Source organism: Aquarana catesbeiana, linkage group LG03 (genome assembly GCF_042186555.1).
Source record: "Aquarana catesbeiana isolate 2022-GZ linkage group LG03, ASM4218655v1, whole genome shotgun sequence".
Lineage (NCBI taxonomy): Eukaryota > Metazoa > Chordata > Amphibia > Anura > Ranidae > Aquarana > Aquarana catesbeiana.
In genome coordinates, this window is record NC_133326.1 from 708,925,085 (window position 1) to 708,950,079 (window position 24,995).

The window sequence follows — 24,995 nt, forward strand, 5'->3', positions numbered from 1 at the left end:
CTAGAAATCTCAGAATGTATGGTGCTTTACATTTGTAGTCCATATTGCTACACATCCATATCAGTCCTTTGTCTGAGCAGGCCAGGAAAGGTAGGGGGGGAGGGGGTGAGCGTGTGCCCCTACCTCTCCTGACCCATACCAGGCCACATGCGCTTACCATGGGGAGAGTATCTTGCCGGAAGGGACATCCCTGGCTAAGCGCCCTGTTGGACAAGGAAGTCTTCCCCACAACCCCAGCCAGGTACTTGTGGGGCCGGAGTATAGGGGATGGGCTTATCAGAATTGCACAACCCTTAAAAAATAAGGGGGCCCCCCAGATACTTTCCTATGTAAAAGAGTAAAGAGTACATAGTACTGACACTCATTCCCAAAACAAAAAATGTCCTCTACTGAAAACTAAAACACAATAAAAAAATAAATGGGCCAGGTGGGGATGAGTCACTGGTTGCATACACCATATTACCAAAAGTATTGGGACACCTGCCTTTACACGCACATGAACTTTAACCACTTTAGCCCCGGAAGGATTTACCCCCTTCCTGACCAGAGCGTTTTTTTCGATTCGGCACTGCGTCGCTTTAACTGACAATTGCGCGGTCGTGCGACGTTGCACCCAAACAAAATTGACCTCCTTTTTTCCCCAGAAATAGAGCTTTCTTTTGGTGGCATTTGATCACCTCTGCGGTTTTTATTTTTTTGTGCTATAAACAAAAGAATAGCGACAATTTTGAAAAAAACGCATTATTGTTTCTTTTTGCTATAATAAATATCCCCCAAAAATATATAAAAAAACCTGTTTTTTCCCTCAGTTTAGGCCAATATGTATTCTTCTACATATTTAAAAAAAAAAAAAAAAAAAATCGCAATAAGCGTATATTGATTGGTTTGCACAAAAGTTATAGTGTCTACAAAATAGGGGATAGATTTATAGCATGTTTATTATTTTTTTTTTTTACTAGTAATGGCGGCGATCTGCGATTTTTATAATTATTGCGACATTATGGCAGACACATCGGACAATTTTGACACATTTTTGGGACCATTGGCATTTATACAGCGATCAATGTTATACAAATGCATTGATTACTGTAAAAATGTCACTGGCAGTGAATGGGGTTAACCACTAGGGGGCGATCAAGGGGTTAATTGTGTTCCCTGGGAGGTGATTGTAACTGAAGGGGGAGGGGACTGACTAGAGGAAGTGACGGATCGTGGTTCCTAGCTAATAGGAACTCACGATCTGTCACTCCTCTTCAGAACAGAACAGAACAGGGAAGATTGTGTTTACACACACTTGTCCCTGTTCTGTGTCTCCTGCTCACAATTGCTCGTGGCCGGCGGTCATCATGATCGTCAGCCATGAGCATCGGCACCCCCTCTGTGCATGCTATCCCGAACCCGCAAGCCGATGTACAGCTACGACGGCTCATGCAGGGGAGCCAACCTACCGCAGTATAACTGCGGCGGCTGGTCAGAAAGCGGTTAATGACCTCCCAGTCTTAGTCTGTAGGGTTCAATATTGAGTTGGCCCACCCTTTGCAGCTATAACAGCTTCAACTCTTCTGAGAAGGCTGTCCACAAGGTTTAGGAATGCGTCTATGGGAATGTTTGACCATTCTTCAAAGTGCATTTGTGAGGTCAGGCACTGATGTTGGAAAAGAAGGCCTGACCTACAGTCTCCTCTCTAATTCAGGTGTTCTGTTGTGTTGAGGTCAGGACTCTGTCCAGGCCAGTCAAGTTCCTCCACCACAAAATCACTCAGTCATGTCTTTATGGACCTTGCTTTGTGCACTGGTCCAAATGATTTGGTGGAGGGGGGATTATGGTGTGGGGTTATTTTTCAGGGGTTGGGCTTGGCCTCTTAGTTCCAGTGAAGGGAACTCTTAAGGCGTCAGCATACCAAGACATTTTGGACAATTTCATTCTCCCAACTTTGTGGGAACAGTTTGGGGATGACCCATTCCTGTTCCAACATGACTGCACACCAGTGCACAAAGCAAGGTCCATAAAGACATGGATGAGCGAGTTTGGGGTGGAGAAACTTGACTGGCCTGCCCAGAGTCCTGACCTCAACACGATAGAACACCCTTTGGCTGTATTAAACCAGAGACTGTGAGCCAGGCCTTCTCATCCAACATCAGTGCCTGGCCTCACAAATGCACTTCTGGAAGAATGATCTAACATTCCCATAGACACACTAAACCTTGTGGACAGCCTTCCCAGAAGCTGTTCTAGCTCCAAAGGGTGGGCCAAATCAAATTTTAACCCTACAGACTAAGACAGGGATGCCATTAAAGTTCATGTGTGTGTAAAGGCAGACGTTCCAATACTTTATTAATAGCTAAATAGTGTATCTGGAAAAGACGTACAATGGTGGTGGAACCCTCCTACATATAAATACTACATTTAGACATAATTATAGGACCTGGGAGATGAGACAACTTCTCTACATGAAGCAACATGTTTAGGATTTGAACCCAGACGCTCAGGGATACTGAGCAGAAGTGCTAACCTCTAAGCCACAGAGCTGCCACATGTGCCACATGTGCCACATGAGAACCCCCTACACATAACTACACATAAATACACATAAATACTGCATTTCTTTGGACATACAGGTGATGGAATTACATTACTCAAGAGTTATTCTTCTTGATTTATTCTGTGATATTTGGTGTTTTTTTGTGGGTGAGTGTAGAATAGTGATGTTACCCTCAAATTTTTGGGAATTACATTTTGATTTCTGATGTTGGTACACATATCACATTTTTTGGCCTCAAATTATGAAGATTTGGAAAAAAATAAAAAGCACAAAAAATTGTGATTCATTTTAAATTTGCATCAGCAATGGTATTGTTTGTGGATTGTAAAGACACCTGTGTGAGTTTGGGGTAAAGATTGTTGTGAGATGAAGAGTAACAAGTGAAAGTGACAGAGAAAAATATATTTTACCAAAACATCAAAACATTCCACATTGTAGCATTCTTAAAAACAAAATATTTTAAGTAGAAGCAAAATGTTGCAAAGGAAATTTTATTTCACAGAAAGATACATTTCATCTCAACATTAAAAGGTTTTTTTTGGTGAAAGTTAGAATTGTTCCATTAGAATCAATGGCTAATACTTCATTTGGACTAGAATAGAGCAGATTTTCACTTCCAAAAAATGCTCTCTAATTAGCTCTCATTTTGGTATTTACTATAGCGCCGGCTAAAAAAGACACTGGCGTTAAAATGAAAGCTATTTTCAGGTCTGAGCATGCTCAGTTGTGTTGGCACCTAGTTGTTCAAAACGGGGAATTTTTCACTTCTCAGACTTTTAAAGATATTTCAGTGTAGAAATCACTTTTTCACAGTTTAAAAGCAGATTATCTTTAAATAATATACCACATATTTCAGTACCATTTAGGCAATTATATCATGTTCTAAACATTATTTCCATGTGCACTACTCCAGGTTTTAGCAGAGCAAAGCCCCATACACACTATCAGATTTTCTGCTGATTTTTGTCTTCAGATTTACCAAAATCATGTAGTGCAAGGGCCTGCCTGATTGCATACAAATTGAAACTCCTAAGGTTTGACCTCATATTATATGGTTTTGGTAAATCTGAAGGAAAAAATTAGCAGAGAATCTGATAGTGTGTATGGGGCTTAAGGGTTTGGGCGCTATTTGGTTTCAGGGAACTATATTAAATTCGATTTTGGGAGTATTATCTCACCAGCGCTATAGTGAATACCTTTTAGCGCTAATTACCGCTAATTACTGCCGCTAAAATGCCGCGAATTAGCGCTAATTAGTGGCAATTAGCGCAGCAGCTCTATAGTAAATGACCCCCATAGTATGCTAATTTATACTCCCCTATGAGTTTTTAGGTGTTCTGTTCCCTACGCTTCCCCGCATGCTCCGGGGGGGGGGGGATACCATTCGGTGACCACTTGCAAGCCCCTCGGACCGCCCTGCTGCTTGGTGGCGAGGAAGAGGGGGGGGCAGTTCCCTAGTGGGATTTGGGATTCTCTTTTGGGGGGAAATCTTCTACTCTATTCTTTTACTTTTAAAACAAAGTCTCTGGATAATGCAAGCTAACTGAATGGAAGGGGTAAATATATTGTGATTATTAAGTTGAACACATGATTGGATGTTATGAAATGTGCCTATATATCATGAAATATTGTAATTTGTACCTTTGATGTTTTTATAGAAATGTAAGAGCCCCCTGAAGAAGACTAGAATTTCTAAGGTTGAAATGCATTGGGGCTTTTCTTTACATTGGAAGGTATAATCTACTATTGTGGGTCAACACCCATTTCTATATACTAAGTATCCCATTACAGAATTAATTGTCCTTTCTTTCCAATTCTAAATAATCTCGCATTGGATACACCAGAGCTCATATTTTAACTTTCGTATGCAACCATTGTCCAACTTTTTTGTTAATAAAACCAGTGATCTTTTACGAATTCTTTTGACTCCTTGCTGAAAAGCCCCATGGGGAAAATTCCATTCCTTTCAAATATTTGTTTCGGGGTGTGCAGCCTCATCAGACTCCCATCTATGTGTCGCTCCATGTTATACTTGTAATCTTTTAACAAACCTTTTAATCAATAAAGGAAAAAAGGTTTTACACTACGAGAGGTTTCTTCTCTTTTCCTTTCTTACTTCCTGCCTACTGAATCAATGGGAGGAAGACTGAGATCACATCAAGGAGGGGACAGGATCCAATTCAGGAGCGGTCTGGAAGGTCGGGATAGGTCCCATTAAAGCGGTCATAACTTCTCTCGCTGTGAAGTAAGGGGGTCATTGGAGTCTGGTGAGTGCTGTGCATGTCACAAGAGCACAAGGTGGAATAACACCATAATGTGGTATTTCATGGACTTTTCATTTATGGACTTTTTGCTAAACAATTTTACCATAGAAGCTTGATTATTATAAGGTGGTTCTTTGGAGGTTTGGCATCAGTGGATCAGCAATGTCAAATGATTAAAAAGTACGTATGGTATATTTGATATGCTTATGCACACTATAGCAAGCGCTGTTTAGATATAGTACCTTACCAGCTGCATTTTATATATATATATATATATATATATATATATATATATATATATATTTTTTTTTTTTTATATATATATATATATATATATATATATATATATATATATATATATATATACACACACACAGTATCTCACAAAAGTGAGTACACCCCTCACATTTTTGTAAATCTTTTCTTCTATCTTTTCATGTGACAACACTGAAGAAATGACACTTGTCTACAATGTAAAGTAGTGAGTGTACAGCTTGTATAACAGTGTAAATTTGCTGTCCCCTCAAAATAACTCAACACACAGCCATTAATGTCTAAACCGCTGGCAACAAAAGTGAGTACACCCCTAAGTGAAAGTGTCCAAATTGGGCCCAAAGTGTCAATATTTTGTGTGGCCACCATTATTTTAACCCTCTTGGGCATGGAGTTCACCAGAGCTTCACAGGTTGCCGCTGAAGTCCTCTTCCACTTCTTCAAGAGGACATCACGGAGCTGGTGGATGTTAGAGACCTTGCGCTCCTCCACCTTCCGTTTGAGGATGCCCCACAGATGCTCAATAGGGTTTAGGTCTGGAGACATGCTTGGCAAGTCCATCACCTTTACCCACAAAGCAAGGTCCATAAAGACATGGGTAAGCTAATTTGGGGTGGAGGAACTTGAGTGGCCTGCACAGAGTCCTGGCCTTAACCCAATAGAACACCTTTGGGATGAATTAAAGTGGAGACTGCAGGCCAGGCCTTCTTGTCCAACATCAGTGCCTGACCTCACAAATTTGCTTCTGGAAGAATGTTCCAACATTGGCCAAAGAGACTGACAGAAGTGGAAGTGCTGGAAAGAAGATCAGAGACACTTTAAGCATAATACCCCTTCTTTTATAGGGTGCTTTCAACCCCAGTTTTCAGTAACTTAGAGGGTCACTTTAATTAAAGTCCCAGAGTGCAGCATTTTCAAAATGAAGCTGAGACCTAGAACACAGAGACATGACCTAAGTTTAGCAAGCGGGCAAGAGTATTATCTTACCAAAAGAGTAGTGGGTGTTTAGAACAGACTTCTGGAAGAGGTGGTCTACATTTTTAATATGCTTGAGATAAACTTAGATCTTTATTTAGACAAACACATTAAAACAAAAAAGGCCAAACCAGAAGACCCACTTGGTCTTTTTCGACATTAGACTTCTATGTAGATACACTATATTATCAAAAGTATTGGGACGTCTGCCTTTACACACACATAAACTTTAATGGCATCCCAGTCTTAGTCCGTACAGTTCAATATTGAGTTGGCCCACCCTTTGCAGCTATAACATCTTCAACTCTTTTGGGAAGGCTGTCCACAAGGTTTAGGAATGTGTCTATGAAAATATTTGAACATTCTTCCAGAAGCGCATTTGTGAGGTCAGGCACTGATGTTGGACAAGAAAGCCTGGCTCACAGTCCCTCAAATTCATCCCAAAGGTGTTCTATCAGGTTGAGGTCAGGACTCTGTGCAGGCCAGTCAAGTTCCTCCACTCCGAACTTGCTCATCCATGTCTTTATGGACCTTGCTTTGTGCACTGGTCCAGATCATTTGGTGGAGGGGGGATTATGATGTGGGACTGTTTTTCCGGGGTTGGGTTTGGCCCCTTAGTTTCAGTGAAGGGAACTCTTAAGGTGTCAGCATACCAAGACATTTTGGACAATTTCATGCTCCCAACTTTGTGAGAAAAGTTTGGGGATGGGCCCTTCCTGTTCCAACATGACTGCACACCAGTGTACAAAGCAAGGTCCATAAAGACATGGATGAGCGAGTTTGGGGTGGAGGAACTTGACTGGCCTGCACAGAGTCCTGACCTCAACCCGATAGCACACCTTCGGGATGAATTAGAGTGGAGACTGCTAGCCAGGCCTTCTCGTCCACATCAGTGCCTGACCTCACAAATGCGCTTCTGGCAAAATGGTCAAACATTCCCATAGACACACTCCTAAACCTTGTGGACAGCCTTCCCAGAAGATTTAAAGCTGTTATAAATGCATAAGGTGGGCCAACTCATTATTGCACCCTACGGACTAAGAGTGGGATGCCAATAAAGGTCATGTGCCTGTAAAGGCAGACGTCCCAATAGTTTTAACAATATAGTGTACCTATGTACCTTATACCAATTAATGTACGATAAACACTGAGGAGTCTATTTATAAAAAAAAAAATTTAGATGAATGTCACAAGCAATCGTCCAACCCTCACAATTTCTGACCTTTGCTTATTGCGGTAACCATTATGCAGCAATTGTCCTGACTGAGGTATTTCAGGAATACCACATTATGGTCACTAGATGGAGCTAATGATCATAGGAAATTAGCCTATTAAGCAAAATATGGTCATAATCCCTTAGGGCTGGGTGAATGCTTATGACATTTGTCAAACAAATCTTTGTGCAGTACTTTTTATATACAATATATCTTCTTGAAGTTCACCTTGAAGGGGGATCCTTAAGAGCACATAAAGTAAAGACAATTTTACTATACATATAGGAAGGGGATCTTTATGGTACCATGGTTGAATCAAATCTCAGAGGCCATTAAAATAGCTGCGTAACATCACTAACAAAAAATACAGTATACATGGACTCTGTGTCCCCCATCGTTGCCGGGATGTTCTTCCACTTCTATCGTTCCATTCACTTCTTATCCCATACCCTCAATGGAAAGTTAAAGGAAATCCCTCCAAAGTGAGGAAAATCCCTCATGGTTGGCACCAGGATCTCCAGAACTACTGGAGGATTTCTCCTTTTTTCCTGTTCTGGTGACAACTAATAATGAGCTAAGGTTCAACCCAAACTGGGTTCAGAAGCTGTCACATGACAGGCCCAATCAGTTATGTCTGTGCAATTGCTAGCCCCTGTGCCACACATAACAAAGGAATACTAGGAAGAAAGGAGCGCCTGATGTCCAAAAGAATGCAAGTTTGATGGTAGATTAGGTAGAGTTTATTGAGAATAGGGACAAGTATATCAGGTCAATGCGCTTCCGGAGAAAGGGCTCTCCCTTTATCAGGTCTATTGAACAAGTACAAAAAATATACCGAAAACAGATGTATAAGAATACATACATCTGTTTTCTGTATATTTTTCCTACCTGTTCGATAGCCCTGAAGAAGGGAGAGCCCCTTCTCCTGAAACTCGTTGCCTTGATACACTGGTTTCTATTTTCTATTTTACCATCAAACTTGCATTCTTTTGGACATCGTGCAGTCCTTCTTTCCTATTATTCCAAGTCTACATGTCAAAATGGCCTTAAGGCCGTACCAGAAAGGCAGCAGCCCAAGCCCGAAGAAGGTTTACCGCCAGTATTCACTGGAGGGATATGTCCTTACTCATCCACATAATGACCCAACCAAGACCAGTAACTGATCCAGTCAGTCTAGCGTGGTCTTAAGCACAAACAAGATGCCAATAACAAAGGGGCAGGTAACTAGCGATATCCCTGACCATGTCCACATGTCCACATGTCCATATTTGGTCAATGACATCATCCAAATATAGCTGGGATCTTAGCTCATCACTAGTGAGAACCCAAAATTTGGGATTTTCTTACTCTTTTTCTCTTAGTAACATTGGTTACCTGGACAAACATTTCTTGTTATCAGTAGCAAAACAGTATACATGGACTCTGTGCCCCACATCATTGCCTGGATGTTCTTCCACTTCTATCTTTCCATTCACTTCTTGTCCCATACCCTCAATGGAAAGTTAAATGAAATCCCTCCAAAGTGAGGAAAATCCCTCATGGTTGGCACCAGGATCACCAGAACTACTGGAAGATTTCTCCTTTTTTCCTGTTCTGGTGACAACTAATAATGAGCTAAGGTTCAACCCAAACTGGGTTCAGAAGCTGTCACATGAGAGGCCCAATAAACTATGTCTGTGCAATTGCTAGCCCCTGTGCCACACATAACAAAGGAATACTAGGAAGAAAGGAGCGCCTGATGTCCAAAAGAATGCAAGTTTAATGGTAGATTAGGTAGAGTTTATTGAGAATAGGGACAAGTATATCAGGTCAATGCGCTTCGGGAGAAAGGGCTCTCCCTTTATCGGGGCTATTGAACAAGTACAAAAAATATACAGAAAACAGATGTATAAGAATACATACATCTGTTTTCTGTATATTTTTCCTACCTGTTTGATAGCCCTGAAGAAGGGAGAGCCCCTTCTGAAACTCGTTGCCTTGATACACTTGTTTCTATTCTCTATTCTACCATCAAACTTGCATTCTTTTGGACATCGGGCAGTCCTTATTTCCTATTATTCCAAGTCTACATGTTAAAATGGCCTTAAGGCCGTACCAGGAAGGCAGCAGCCCAAGCTCAAAGAAGGTTTACTACCAGTATTCACTGGAGGGATATGTCCTTACTCATCCACATAATGACCCAACCAAGACCAGTGACTGATCCAGTCAGTCTAGCGTGTCCACATGTCCATATTTGGTCAATGACATCATCCAACTATAGCTGGGATCTTAGCTCGTCATCACTAGTGAGAACCCAAAATTTGGGATTTTCTTACTCTTTTTCTCTTAGTAACATTGGTTACCTGGACAAACATTTCTTGTTATCAGTAGAAAAAAAAAATGTACCCAAATTGTAAGAGGTACATGGTACATTTTATGAAAATTTCAGCAACGCCTTTTGCATCGGAGTCATAACTCTTTTTTGAGCCCTATAAAACAATTGTTGGTATGTACAATGCACAAATCTTATCAGTTCATACAAGTATGCGTAGTAAATAAAAGATTGTACGAAGGCAAAAAGGATGAAGACAAACCCTTGCAAAATATAAGATGGGTTGAGGTGCTGAAAATAAAATATTTGGGGGTGGATACCCCTTTTTCCTAAGTGTACCTCAGCTATTAAATAGACTCCTTACTGTCCAATATATACACCTCTTTATTCATTAAGAAAGTTAAAAATAATCTATAAAAATCACATCAGTTTTAGTTTATAAATAAATTAAAAAGGATCCAACATTTCCATTTTTCCATAAATTTCATGGTCGTTGATACATTAAAAGCTAGTCTTATTTTTTTTGGTCAGCTCTGCCTGCACGTTGCAATCATTTGATAACGGCTTTTGTAGGCTCACACTTTGCTTCTTGACCTATGAACCATCGGGGGGCACCTATAAACCACAGGTATCAAAATTCAGCCCTCAAATGTAAAAGTCATTGTGCAGGGTTGTGCATCGGATAGAAAATAAGGGTATTGGGAATTTGTAGAAAGGGACCTTGAGAAGCGGTATTTGAAATAACAGAGGACATCTTAGTCTCATATTTTTTTTGACCAGCTTGGCCCGCCCATTGTGGTCATTTGATAACGGCTTTTAAAGACTCATACTTTGCTTCTTGACCTCTCTCCATGTTTTTCCATATTGACCCAGTGAACTGCCAAGGTAAGCCACAGGTATCAAAATCTAATCCCCCAAACCTAAAAAGTCATTGTGCAGGGTTAGGTTGGAGGCCAGGATCAGGAAGTCCAGATACACATCCATGGGGAAGACGGGGATATCCAGAGTATCCTGGTAGAAGAGACGGACTGAGGCTCCTGTCAGGAGAAATCCCCTGTTGGACAGAAAATAAGGGTATTGGGAATTTAGAGACAGGGACCTTAACAAGTGGTATTTGTAATAACGTTGGACATCGATAATTAGTCTTATTTTCTTGGACCAGCTTGGCCCGCTCATTGTGGCCATTTGATAGCAAAATTTTTAGGCTCACACTTTGCTTCTTGACCTTTCTCCATGTTTTTCCACATTATCCCAGTGAACCACCAGAGCACCTGTAAGCCACAAGTATAAAAATCCAGCCCCCAAATGTAAAAGTCATTGTGCAGGGTTAGGTTGGAGGCTAGGATCAGGAAGCCCAGATACACATCATCCAATGGAAAGTTGGGGATATACTTAGTGTTCTGGTAGAGGAGAGGGACTGAGGCTCCTGGCAGGAGTATCCACCCACTGGACAGAATATAAGGGTTTGGGAAATTTGGAGACAGGGACCTTGAGAAGTGGTATGTGGAATAACGGAGGACATTGATAATTAGTCCTATTTTTTTGGACCAGCTTGGCCCACTTATTGTGGTCATTTGATAGGGACATTTGTAGGCTCACATTTTGCTTCTTGGACCTCTCTCCACATTTTGGTTAAATTCTCTGTATCGATTCTGTGAACCACCAGGGCTTGCTGGAAGTGGCAGGCATCAAAACGCAGTCCCCAAACATAAAAGCGTTTTTCATTCCGCAGGGTTAGGTTGCTGGCCAGGATCAGGAAGCCTAGATACACATCATCCAAAGGGAAGACAGGGATTTCTTGGGAAGCCTGATAGAGCAGTGGGACTGCGGCTCCTGGGAGGAGAAATCCCCCGCCGGATAGGAAATATGGGTATTTGCTGTTTGGAAACAGAAAATTTGAGACTCTGTATTTGGAGTGACGGAGGACGACAGCGTGACGCTGCACTGCGCCATGTAGTGAATGCGCGGTTCCGTATTCCTTGATGTACCGTACCAATGCGGCAGGATTCACAAATTCATCATCGTCACCTGAAAGATAGCAACATTATATATCATAAGTTTAAAAAAATACAAAACTCAGTGTTTTGTAAATCATTAAAGCTGAACTCCAGGATTTTACCTATTAGCGCTGGCTGAATGCACATTTGTGGTAGCATGGAAGTGGGTCTTAACACTGGGCTATCAAGTAGATGATTCCATGGGCCTCTGCTGTTCTCTCCTGGCGGCTCCCAGTAACTGTGTAACTGTTTATGATCGGGAGAGGGTGGGACATCCTCCCGATCATCTGAGTGCTCTGACAGCCAATTACAGTAATCTCATAATCAGGAAATCCGCCTCCGGGCATTAAGATCCACCTAAAGGGCCAATGAGGGGTGGTGGCAAACACAAAAAACACCCTTGCAGTGGGGCCAACCAGAGTTAAAGAATCATTAAGTTTAGGGATAGAGGAATAAGCTATAGTGCAGTGGAAATAAGAGACTTCTTAGATTAAGGAAACCGGCATTGAAGCCTACCAGCTTTACAGCTGCACATGCACGAGCTACGCTGCACTTTGTGAATGGTCCCACACAATGACGACTGGTGCTCTAATTTTTTTGGGGGACGGGGCGGCAAACAAACCATCCGACCCCCCCGTTTGTTCAGTCGGTCAAACCTTACACACCCCCACCCCTGTCGCTCGGTCGGTCAAACCCCCCCCCTTTGCTCAGTCGGTCAAAGCCCTCACCCCCCTCCTGTCACTTGGTCAATCATCTGTCCGTCCATCAGACCTGCTTCCTGCTGTTCCTCTTCTAGGTTGAATGACACCCAGTAACACTATCCTGCTTCATGTGGGTGTCATGGACACACCCTATGGGTGTGGTATCATGCTGGCTTCAGCTCATAGCAATACTGTGCAGGACATTGCTCAGACTTTATTCTGTGCGGGTCATTCTATTTAGGAATAAGTACCTCCCACTGGAAGAAAAGCACCCTGTTCATCACGTGACCAGAAAGGAGACGCCTGAAAAAAGGTGTATATATATATATATATATATATATATATATATATATATATATATATATATATATATGTTGATGGGGACAAGGGTCTCTTCCCCACAACCCTGGGCTGTGGTTATGGGGGTGTGTGGGTGGGGGGGCTTTTCGAAATCTGGAAGCCCCCTTTACCAAGGGGGCCCCCCAGATCCCGGCCCCCCCATGTGAATGGGTATGAATACAAGAACTAAGCCTTTAAAGTTGCAAGAAGTACACTTTAACTCCTCTCCAACCAGCCCTGTATCCCTTTGATTGGGTCTTTAAGCCTGAGGGGCAGGAAGGACTGCCTGGTCACATGATCACTGTGATTGGCTGTCACAGTGATCCCATGATCAGAAGCCTGTCCCGCCAGCTCATTCATAGCAGACTTCAGTCACCCCAGCGGAGATATGGACCTGGCATCAGAGTTCCTGGGGCTGCTGAAGTTCGTTCTTTCAGCATACTCCAAAACTGGTGTTGCTTAGTTCTAGGGGTAACTATAGCCAGATTAACTGATCTCGTGTTCTACAGCTTGGAAAGCAACGTCTTGGCGGAGATACCCAGTCAAGGTGCCAGGGTTCCGTCACTTCCATGGCTAAGCCCTGTTGGGGGGATGAAACGCGTTGGGGGTGTGACGGGGATGTAAATAGACTGAGGCCGCTGTCATCTCTCTGAGGCACAGGATTGTTCGTTGTGCGGCTTGAGGGATTCCATTTATATTCTACAACTAGATGGACTCTTAACCCAGCCTGCACCCTAGATGGAATTCACTGGATGTGCTGCACCAGCCAGAGTGGGGACCCAAAGTTGTTACTCGGTTAACACAATAATACACATTCACAACGGGAGTTAAAGCAACGTACAGGAACAGACAATTCCAAATGGGCTCTTCTGGGTAATTCTGGGTGACTTCAAATATTTTAGGAGCCCAGCAGCCCCTTTTTTTTGTATAATTTTTTTCTCATTTTTTGTACCTGCTGACATTAGCAGCACAATAACTTCTTGACGTTGGCCACTTACCTTTGAATACGTAGGCTACATGGGGCATCTTAAAGTGCAGCCACTCCAGGAAGCACCTCTCCTTCAGAGATAGGTTATGATGGTCCTCCATAAAGTCCCACTGCAGGACATCATTATACTCCTCACTCTCCTTTTTCACTATGTTCATGTAGCCAACACTGTCAACCTGGGCCATCAGGAAGATCGGCCTCACCCGGTAGTCCTCAGTCACCCCTTCCCTGGCCCACGTCTGCCTTAGTGCAAACCTCCTGCTGGTGGACCGAGGGTGGGACTTGACCGCCAGCAGTAGCAGGGGTTCTGGCGGGTCCTGAGTCATCTCTGACTGGGGGGAAAGAAGGACCGAGCAGCTATAATTCTGCAGGTGAGGGTACTCAAACAGAAACCAAGGAAATTCGAGGTGATAGGAGTAAGTCGCATCTTGGAGATTCACTGAATGTCGACGAGGTTGAGGCGGGTTTTCTTGGGTGCCATGGTCCTTAGTTGGGGGATTCAGAATTTTTTTTGCAATAAAAAGGAATATAGACGTAAACAGGCAGGCCTGGAGCAAAAATACCGTCCGAATCTTCATGTTGGCCTGCAAAAGCAGATCAGAAGATACTTTGTAATTACAGAACAAGAGTCAATTTATTTAAAACCACCACCTTATGCCGCTAGATGGCAGTGACTTTTTTTTTTATTATTATCATTCAAGGGATTCAAACAATTTATTGTCATTGTCCACTTAAGGACCACCCCATAGCAGATATACTGGTACATGTGCCCCTCCTTTGCAGAATCACGTATATATAAGTGATTCTGCATTTCACCCTAGGTGACATGTGCATGCACTGCTGGCGGGCCACTTCTGCTGTGATTACTCACAGCAGAAGCCGATCTGTGTGTGCCAGGCACTGGATATCCACTGGCACCCGCCAATCGCCTGGCAGAGACACAGAACGGAGCTCTGTCTATGTAAACCAGGCAGAGTTCCGTTCGGACGGGGGGGGGATCGATTTTGTGTCCCTGTAAGGCAGGGAATAAAATCCAGCACATCCCTTAGTAAAAAGCAGCACACACAAACACTGAATAGACACACAATTAACCCTGATGTTTAAACCCCTTCCCAGCCAGTGTCATTAGTACAGTGACAGTGCATATTTTTAGCACTGATCACTGTATTAGTGTCACTGTTTCCCACAAAGTGCGAAATGTGTCGGTTAGTGCCAGATTGTCCGCCGCAATATTGCAGTCCCACTGTAAGTTGCTGATCACCGCCACTACTAGTATAAAAATAAATAAATAAAAATCCAGTTTTTTTGCGTGGCGGAATTGCATACAGACGAACGGAATTTCCGAGCTTGGAACTTTTTTCGACGGAAGAATAGAGAACCTGCTCTCAATCTTTTGCTGGCGGAAATTCCGCCAGCAAAAGTCAGACGAAGCCTGCACACGGTCGGAATTTCCAACCAATAGCTAACATCGGACTTTTGCTGGCGGAATTTCCGATCGTGTGTACGCGGCATTAGACTCTTATGGACCCCCAGATGTCTCCATAAAGAGGACCTATCATCCCTTATTTCTATCACAAGGGATGTTTACATTTCTTGTGATAGGAAAAAAAAGCAATACAAAATAAAAATAAATAAAAAATAAATAATAATACTTTTTTTTTTTTTTAAAGCGTCCCCAACCCCTCGTGCCCAGAAGCAAAGTTCAGCATCAGCTTAAGAAGGAGGCTTGGCCGTGCCTTCGAAATGCCTTCTGATTGGCCAGACACAGTGGTAGGCGGCTCCCCACTCTGACAGCTCCGGGACTCTCCCACACAGAGTTCCACAGCCGGCATCCTCCCCAGGTCCCTCGAGGCTTCAGCTTCCCGCTGACCAGGGCTTTTTTTCCTCGGAGAATAGGTGCAGGAACTCCCCCCGTCTGAGTCACCCCTTGTCTCCGCCCCCTACCCACCTTTGACCACCGTCCCTTGATTCCACCCCCTACCCACCTACCAGTACTGCCCCTTTTAGAGAATACAGAACCAAGTATCATTTTGTGGTGCTAAATCATTTGTATGAAACATGTTAATGATAAAATGAAAAGCAGTAAAATAGATCCCCTGCAGCCAGAAACAATAGAATCCCAGCAATAGATCCCCACACAACAATGGACTCCACCCCAACAATGGACTCCACCCCAACAATAAAATCCCAGCAATAGATCCCCACACAACAATGGACTCCACCCCAACAACAATAGAATCCCAGCAATAGATCCCCACACAACAATGGACTCCACCCCAACAATGGACTCCACCCCAACAATAAAATCCCAGCAATAAATCCCCACACAACAATGGACTCCACCCCAACAACAATAGAATCCCAGCAATAGATCCCCACACAACAATGGACTCCACCCCAACAATGGACTCCACCCCAACAACAATAGAATCCCAGCAATAGATCCCCACACAACAATGCACTCCACCCCAACAATGGACTCCACCCCAACAATAGAATCCCAGCAATAGATCCCCACACAACAATGCACTCCACCCCAACAATGGACTCCACCCCAACAATAGAATCCCAGCAATAGATCCCCACACAACAATGGACTCCACCCCAACAACAATAGCATCCCAGCAATAGATCCCCACACAACAATGGACTCCACCCCAACAATGGACTCCACCCCAACAATAAAATCCCAGCAATAGATCCCCACACAACAATGGACTCCACCCCAACAACAATAGAATCCCAGCAATAGATCCCCACACAACAATGGACTCCACCCCAACAATGGACTCCACCCCAACAACAATAGAATCCCAGCAATAGATCCCCACACAACAATGCACTCCACCCCAACAATGGACTCCACCCCAACAATAGAATCCCAGCAATAGATCCCCACACAACAATGCACTCCACCCCAACAATGGACTCCACCCCAACAATAGAATCCCAGCAATAGATCCCCACACAACAATGGACTCCACCCCAACAATAGAATCCCAGCAATAGATCCCCACACAACAATGGACTCCACCCCAACAATAGAATCCAAGCAATAGATCCCCACACAACAATGGACTCCACCCCAACAATGGACTCCACCCCAACAATGGACTCCACCCCAACAATGCATTCCACCCCAACAATGCACTCCACCTCAACAACAATAGAATCCCAGCAATAGATCCCCACACAACAATGGACTCCACCCCAACAATGGACTCCACCCCAACAATGCATTCCACCCCAACAATGCACTCCACCCCAACAACAATAGAATCCCAGCAATAGATCCCCACACAACATAGGACTCCACCCCAACAACAATAGAATCCCAGCAATAGATCCCCACACAACAATGGACTCCACCCCAACAATGGACTCCACCCCAACAATAGAATCCCAGCAATAGATCCCCACACAACAATGGACTCCACCCCAACAATAGAATCCCAGCAATAGATCCCCACACAACAATGGACTCCACCCCAAAAATGGACTCCACCCCAACAATGCACTCCACCCCAACAATGCACTCCACCCCAACAACAATAGAATCCCAGCAACAGATCCCCACACAACAATGGACTCCACCCCAACAATAGAATCCCAGCAATAGATCCCCACACAACAATGGACTCCACCCCAACAATAGAATCCCAGCAATAGATCCCCACACAACAATGGACTCCACCCCAACAATGGACTCCACCCCAACAATGGACTCCACCCCAACAATGGACTCCACCCCAACAATGCACTCCACCCCAACAACAATAGAATCCCAGCAATAGATCCCCACACAACAATGGACTCCACCCCAACAATGGACTCCACCCCAACAACAATAGAATCCCAGCAATAGATCCCCACACAACAATGGACTCCACCCCAACAACAATAGAATCCCAGCAATAGATCCCCGCACAACAATGGACTCCACCCCAACAATGGACTCCACCCCAACAATAGAATCCCAGCAATAGATCCCCACACAACAATGGACTCCACCCCAACAATAGAATCCCAGCAATAGATCCCCACACAACAATGGACTCCACCCCAACAATAGAATCCCAGCAATAGATCCCCACACAACAATGGACTCCACCCCAACAATGGACTCCACCCCAACAATGCACTCCACCCCAACAATGCACTCCACCCCAACAACAATAGAATCCTAGCAATAGATCCCCACACAACAATGGACTCCACCCCAACAATAGAATCCCAGCAATAGATCCCCACACAACAATGGACTCCACCCCAACAATGGACTCCACCCCAACAACAATAGAATCCCAGCAACAGATCCCCACACAACAATAGACTCCCCCAGCAACAATAAATCCCCTGCAGCAACAGTGAACCACCCACAACAAAATATCACACCCAGTAACAAAATATTCACCCAAGCAACATTAGACCCCCCAGCAGCAACAACAGATCTCCCAGCAGCCAGCATCAATAGATCCTTCAGCAGCCAGTAAAAATAGACCTCTCCCTCAACAGTAGATCCCTTCCAGCAACATAAGACCCCCCCCCCCGCAACAATAGTTTGCCCATCAGCAACAATAGACCCTCACACAAAATCACATCCCCACCAGTGACAATAGATCCCCAGCAGCCAACATCAATAGACCCTCCAGCACACCCCACACCCCATGCTATTGCATACAATCAGTGCTGGAGCTGCGTTCCCACTGGAAAGAAGCCCCGCCGCTGACACATGGCGCTTGTGGACTCTTCCACAGGGACACCCCGGTGGCTCTTTTGTGATGCTGGATCTGGATCTGGAAAGAACCTGCCCCCCACTAGCACTATGTAAGTGCACCTTATACTGTCAGCAGTTTGTATTTAAATCAAATAAAATAGTGCTGCCCTAGGATTTGCCTGGCGCTTCACTTCCTTTTCTGCCTTCCTTTTCCATTGATGTGAATGCATTATTGCACTTCAATGGGTGGCCCAGCACGCACTCACACTAGTGTAGGGCTTGTATGCACACAAGATTCCACAATTCTGCCCTCATTCAGTAAAAACATCAACATATACACATCGCTCTTGCAGTGCCATTTATTGTTAGCTACATCCCAAATGCAGCAAGTGAGAGGCGTATGTATGCGTGCAAAAGAACCTGCAAAAAGCTTGAAGCTCATAAAGCAGTGGCGGTGCATCCATAAGGGTCACACGGGCACCGCCCCCTCTCTTCTGCCACCCCCCTCTAACACCAATAGATAGATGCACGAATCTATCTATCTATGGCTGCCGCTGCCACCCCCTATTCAGGCGCCCGGCCCCTTTTTGAGTATAGGGCGCCTGAATTACAGCGGCGGGGTGGGGGGTGATTTTGAAGCACCTGATTAAAGCCATAGGCTCTAACAGGCATCAAAAAAGGTGACCTGCGAGCACCATGCTGGGCGCTCACAGGTCACTCAGTTGTGTTAGAAAAGCGAGAAATTATTCACTTTCCTAACACTAAACCGCCACTCCGCCAATCAGGTGCTCGGATCTGTTACCCGTCACTTGATTGGCTAAAACGATAGGTGCTGTGATTGGACGCCAGGCGTCCAATCATAGTAGAGGATTGGTGGAGAGGACGAAAGAAGACATCGAGGAGCTGTCCCACCGAGACAGGTAAGAGCAGATGGCGGGTGGGGGGGCACACTGGCAGCATTAGATATGGCACAGTGGCTGCGTTTGATGGGGCACAGTGGGAGCACTTGATGGGCACAGTGGTGGAAATTGATGGGCACAGTGGTGGCAATTGATGGGCACAGTGGCTGCATTTTATAGCACAGTTGCTGTATTTGATGGGCACAGTGGCGGCAATTGATGGGCACAGTGGCTGCATTTTATAGCACAGTTGCTGTATTTGATGGGCACAGTGGCAGCAATTGATGGGCACAGTGGCTGCATTCTATAGGGCACAGTGGCTGCGTTTGATGGGCACAGTGGCTGCGTTTGGGCACAGTGGCGGCAGTTGATGGGCATAGTGGCAGCAATTGATGGGCACAGTGGTGGCAATTGATAGGCACAGTGGCGGCAATTGATGGGCACAGTGGCTGCATTTTATAGCACAGTTGCTGTATTTGATGGGCACAGTGGCAGCAATTAATGGGCACAGTGGCTGCATTTTATAGGGCACAGTGGCTGCGTTTGATGGGCACAGTGGCGGCAATTGATGGGCACAGTGGCGGCAATTGATGGGCACAGTGGCGGCAATTTATGGGCACAGTGGCGGCAATTGATGGGCACAGTAGCTGCATTTTATGGGGCACATTGGCTGCATTTTATGGGGCACAGTGGCTGCATTTGATAGCACAGTTGCTGTATTGGATGGGCACAGTGGCGGAAATTGATGGGCACAGTGGCTGCATTTGATGGGCACAGTGGCTGCATTTGATGGGCACAGTGGCCGCAATTTATGGGCACAGTGGCCGCATTTTATGGGGCACAGTGGCTGCATTTGATGGGGCACAGTGGCTGCGTTTGATGGGCACAGTGGCTGCGTTTGATGGGCACAGTGGCTGCGTTTGATGGGCACAGTGGCGGCAATTGATGGGCACAGTGGCTGCATTTTATGGGGCACAGTGGCTGCGATTGATGGGCCCAGTGAGGCTGCAATTGATGGGGTTTTTTTCAGAAATGTTCAGTTTGTTTGTGTCACCCCAAAAATTTTGAGCAACAGCCGCCACTGTCATAAAGATGCGTTTGTTTCTTTTTCACATGTACGGCAGCCCATTGAAGTGAATGGGTTGCCCTATGAACAAAGTATGACTACCCCATGTCTCCCTACTCTGGTGTGATTGGGGTCTCCTGAGCCCTCTAGGTTTCCTGCAGGTAAAGGGATTCATTCAGGTACGTACCTTCTGACTGCATGGCCGGCAGCTGATAGACTGATTAGCAGCCTGTAGGAAGGGGCTGAAAAGGGCTAGCTAAAAGACTTGTCCACCTAGCCACCTAGCCAGAAGAGCTTGTAGAACTTGTTTGAAATGTCATCCAGATCAATATCTAGGGTTGCCACCTCATCCCTTTAAAACCTGAACACATATGAATTACACAGGTTCTGTGGCTGATTAAGGTGGTAATTAAACTCACTCTGTGCCTTATCTGAATTAAATCAGCCTCAGAACCCGTGTAATTCATATGTGTTTGGTTTTAAAGGGGATGAGGTGGCAACCTTATCACTATCACTCAAATATACTTAGAGCAGCATGATGCCTAAAAAAAAGCCTTGTTCACACATACAGGCCCTATTCCCACCTAACGTTTTCTAAATGCGCTTTTTCTGCGTGCGTTTTCACGCTCAACAAATAGGGCAGCCCATTTGTTTCAATGGGCTTCCCTACGCGCGGCAAAGTAACTTTTTGACAACTTCTTTGACAGTTCGGTGTGTTGTTTTTTTTTTTTTTTCCTGCACATTTGTTGTACTTTTTTGCACGCAGCAAAATGCGCATCCGGGGGTGTCACTGGCAACAAAGGGCACTGCAAACGCGGCGCGCTTTTTAGCGCGTTTCATAATCGTGTGCTGAAAAGCGAGATTTTGTGTGCGTTTATCGAATGTTAAAATGGGAATGGCTCCATAAAGCTGTTACTATCAGCAAAATCAGAGAAGACCGTTGGTTTGCCATGGAATAAAACTTCAAAAACCACAAAATATGGCACAGCACTGCTTCACTAGTCCATAAACCGATTATGTATTTGTACCTGCAATGCTGTGCCTAAATAAATATCAATTAAAAGTTTCTTTGTGTCTCTTTTATTATCCACAGTTCTTCACTCTACTCCACCTCAAACCTTCCTCCACCTTCTGCGCAACATTGACACCAGATGTTGGTTCACTTTATATATATATATGGCTTATCTTCGATGTCAGGTCATATATGCCATTTGTCCTCTTTAACCACTTAAGGACCAAGCCTCTTTCTGAGATTTGTTGTTTACAAGTTAACAACAGTTTTTTTTTGCTAGAAAAATCCCCAAACATTATACAATCTTTTTTTTGGAACACTCTAGAGAATAAAATGTCGGTCGTCCTTTCTGTCACACCGTATTTGCGCAGCGGTCTTACAAGCGCACTTTTTTTGGAAAAATAAAATTTTTGAATTAAGAAAATAAGACAACAGTAAAGTTAGCCCAATTTTTTTTTTTTTTTTTTATATTGTGAAAGATAATGTTACGCCGAGTAAATTGATACCAAACATGTCACGCTTCAAAATTGCGCCCGCTCCTGGTAATGGTGACAAACTCTTACCCTTAAAAATCTCCATAGGCGATGTTTAAAAAATTCTACAGGTTGCATGTTTTAAGTTACAGAGGAGGTCTAAGACTAGAATTATTGCTCCCGCTCTACCGATCGCGGCGATACCTCACATGTGTGGTTTGTACGCTGTTTTCATATGCAGATGCTGCTCACGTATGCGTTCGCTTCTATGCGCAAGCTCGATGGAACAGGGCGCGTTTAAAAAAATGTTTTTTTCTTATTTATTTTACCTTTTATTTTTTATTTTTACACTGTTCTTTAAAAAAAAAATGTATTCCTATGTATTCCTATTTTAAGGAATGTAAACATCCCTTGTAATAGAAAAAAAGCATGATAAGAGGATACCAGAGTTATGGCAGCTAGCTATTCCATGGCATAGCTATACCGACAATTCATTAATAGCCGCGAGTAGTTTTAAATGACTTTTTTCCTTTGAAATGTAATTTTGGTGTCAGACTGTTCTAAACACAGGAAACATGCGCCCCTTTACAGGCATACTATAGACACCCCCCAGGTACGACATTTAAAGGAATATTACACTTTTATTGTTTCACTTTAAGCATCTTTAGAATCACTGCTCCCGAAAAAACGGACGTTTTTAAAACTTTTTTTTGCATTGATCCATGTCCCCTGGGGCAGGACCCGGGTCCCAAAACACTTTTTATGACAATAACTAGCATATAAGCCTTTAAAATTAGCACTTTTGATTATTCAAGGTTCGTGTCCCATAGACTTTAACGGTGTTCGCGCGTTCGAACAAACTTTTTGCCTGTTCGCAAGTTCTGGTGCAAACCGAACCGGGGAGTGTTCGGCTCATCCCTAATGCTGACAGTGCGTGAGGAGAGGAGAGCTAATAAGCGGCAATCTACACTGGGGACACCTACACTGACAATCCGGGCACTGATCATTAGTGTCCTGATAATCAGTGCAGCCCCAACAGTGCTCACCAGTGCTGCCAATCAGTGCCCACCAGTGCTGCCAATCAGTGCCCATCAGTGCTGCCAATCAGTTCCCATCAATGATGCCTGCCAGGGTCAATCAGTGATGCATATCAGTGCCACCTATCATTGCTGTCTATCGGTGCCCATCAGTGCTCATCAGTGTCACCTATTAGTGCCCATCAGTGCTGCATATCAGTGCAGCCTCATCAGTGCCTCCTTATGAGTGCCCATCAGTGTCTCCTAATCAGTGCCACCTCATCAGTGCAGCCTATCAGTGCCCATTAGTGCAGCATATGTGTGCCCATCAGTGCAGCATATCAGTGTCCGTCAGTGCCACCTATCAGCGTCCATCAATGCCAAATATCAGTGCAGCCTGATCATGGCCTCCCAATCAGTGTAACCTCATCAGTGCTGCCTCTTCAGCTCCTGTCAGTGCTGCCTATCAGTGCCACTGCCTATTAGTGCAGCCTATTAGTGCCCATCAGTGCCTCCTCATCAGTGCCCATCAGTGCCACCCCATCAGTGCCCATCAGTGTGGCCTATCAGTGCCCATCAGTGCAGCATATCAGTGCCCATCAGTGCAGTATATCAGTGCAGCCTCATTGGTGCATCCTCATCAGCGTCACCTATCAGTGCCCATCAGTGCAGAGTATCAGTGCCCATCATTGCAGCCTATCAGCGCCAATCAGTGACGCATATTGCCACAAAATTTTAATACAAAAACTTTTTTTCTTTTTTTTTTTAGGTCTTTTTTCTGTTGTTTAGCAAAAAATAAAAACAGCAGTGGGGTGAAGTGCCGGTAGGCAAGGAGGGGTGAAGTGCTGGCATGCAAGGAGGGGTGAAGTTCCGTTAGGCAAGGAGGGGAGAAGTGCCTGTAGGAAAAGAGGGGCGAAGTGCCTGTAGGAAAGGAGGGGTGAAGTTCCAGTAGGCAAGGAGGGGTGAAGTTCCGGTAGGCAAGGAGGGGTGAAGTGCCTGTAGGAAAGGAGGGGTGAAGTTCCAGTAGGCAAGGAGGGGTGAAGTTCCGGTAGGCAAGGAGGGGTGAAGTGCCTGTAGGAAAGGAGGGGTGAAGTTCCAGTAGGCAAGGAGGGGTGAAGTTCCGGTAGGCAAGGAGGGGTGAAGTTCCGGTAGGCAAGGAGGGGTGAAGTTCCTGTAGGAAAGGAGGGGTGAAGTGCCTGTAGGCAAGGAGGGGTGAAGTTCCAGTAGGCAAGGAAGGGTGAAGTGCCTGTAGGAAAGGAGGGGTGATGTGCCTGTAGGCAAGGAGGGGTGAAGTTCCAGTAGGCAAGGAGGGGTGAAGTGCCTGTAGGCAAGGAGGGGTGAAGTGCCAGTAGGCAAGGAGGGGTGAAGTTCTGGTAGGCAAGGAGGGGTGAAGTTCCGGTAGGCAAGGAGGGGTGAAGTTCCAGTAGGCAAGGAGGGGTGAAGTTACGGTAGGCAAGGAGGGGTGAAGTGCCGGTAGGCAAGGAGGGGTGAAGTGTCGGTAGGCAAGTGGCAAGTGGTTAATAAAATTGTTATACAATTGTATATTTTAATTCTGTGGCTTTTTTATTTTGGGGTGCCTAAAAAAATCCCATCCTCGTGGACTATTTGTCATTCTATTATTAATATTATTCTTTTTATTATTATTACAGGTATTCGTATAGTGCCGAAAATGTACACATTACTTTACAAACTGTACTCCCACATCAGTCCCTGCCCCCAAGGAGCTTACAGTCCAAGGTCCCCTTCTCACATACATACAAGGGGCAATTCAGACCAGAGCCAATTATCCTACCATGTCTTTGGAGTGTGCAAGAAAACCGGAGTACCCAGAAGAAAAGTCACACAAGCACAGGGACAACATCCAAACTCCATGCAGATAGTGTCCTGTTGGGATTTGAGCTGAGGACCCCAATGCTGCAAGAGAGAACAGCTAACCACTAAGCCACATCGCTACCCATTATATGTGCATGCAACGTATGGTATTGTCCTGATTAACTGAAAGCTCTAAAGCTAGGTTGGGCTACAGCTATTAATTAGTTTTGTGATGGACACGATCCAAGTTTGGATCTCACTGACCGTTGTGCAATGACCATGCTGTAACGAGCAAATATTTAGAAATCTTTGACGTATACGATAGTATGTATACCTTATAAATGAGCTTTGAAGGATTGGTAAGCTGCACTATATTACATTTTTGTTTTTTGGCTA

General features: G+C 44.5%; 1 protein-coding gene across 4 annotated transcripts in view; it reads right to left on the reverse strand.

The window, feature by feature from the left end:
- Positions 1-9,945: 9,945 nt before the first annotated feature.
- Positions 9,946-24,995, reverse strand: part of LOC141133630 (beta-1,3-galactosyltransferase 5-like) — a 131,588-nt gene continuing 116,538 nt past the window's right edge. For all 4 annotated transcript variants that reach the window (XM_073623117.1, XM_073623115.1, XM_073623116.1 and 1 more), the window contains 2 exons: positions 13,615-14,188; positions 9,946-11,607 (listed from right to left, as the gene is read on the reverse strand). In XM_073623117.1, the coding sequence (XP_073479218.1) occupies positions 11,150-11,607; positions 13,615-14,182 (1,026 nt within the window). In that variant the 5' untranslated portion in view covers positions 14,183-14,188 and the 3' untranslated portion in view covers positions 9,946-11,149. The remainder of the gene's footprint in view (positions 11,608-13,614; positions 14,189-24,995) is intronic.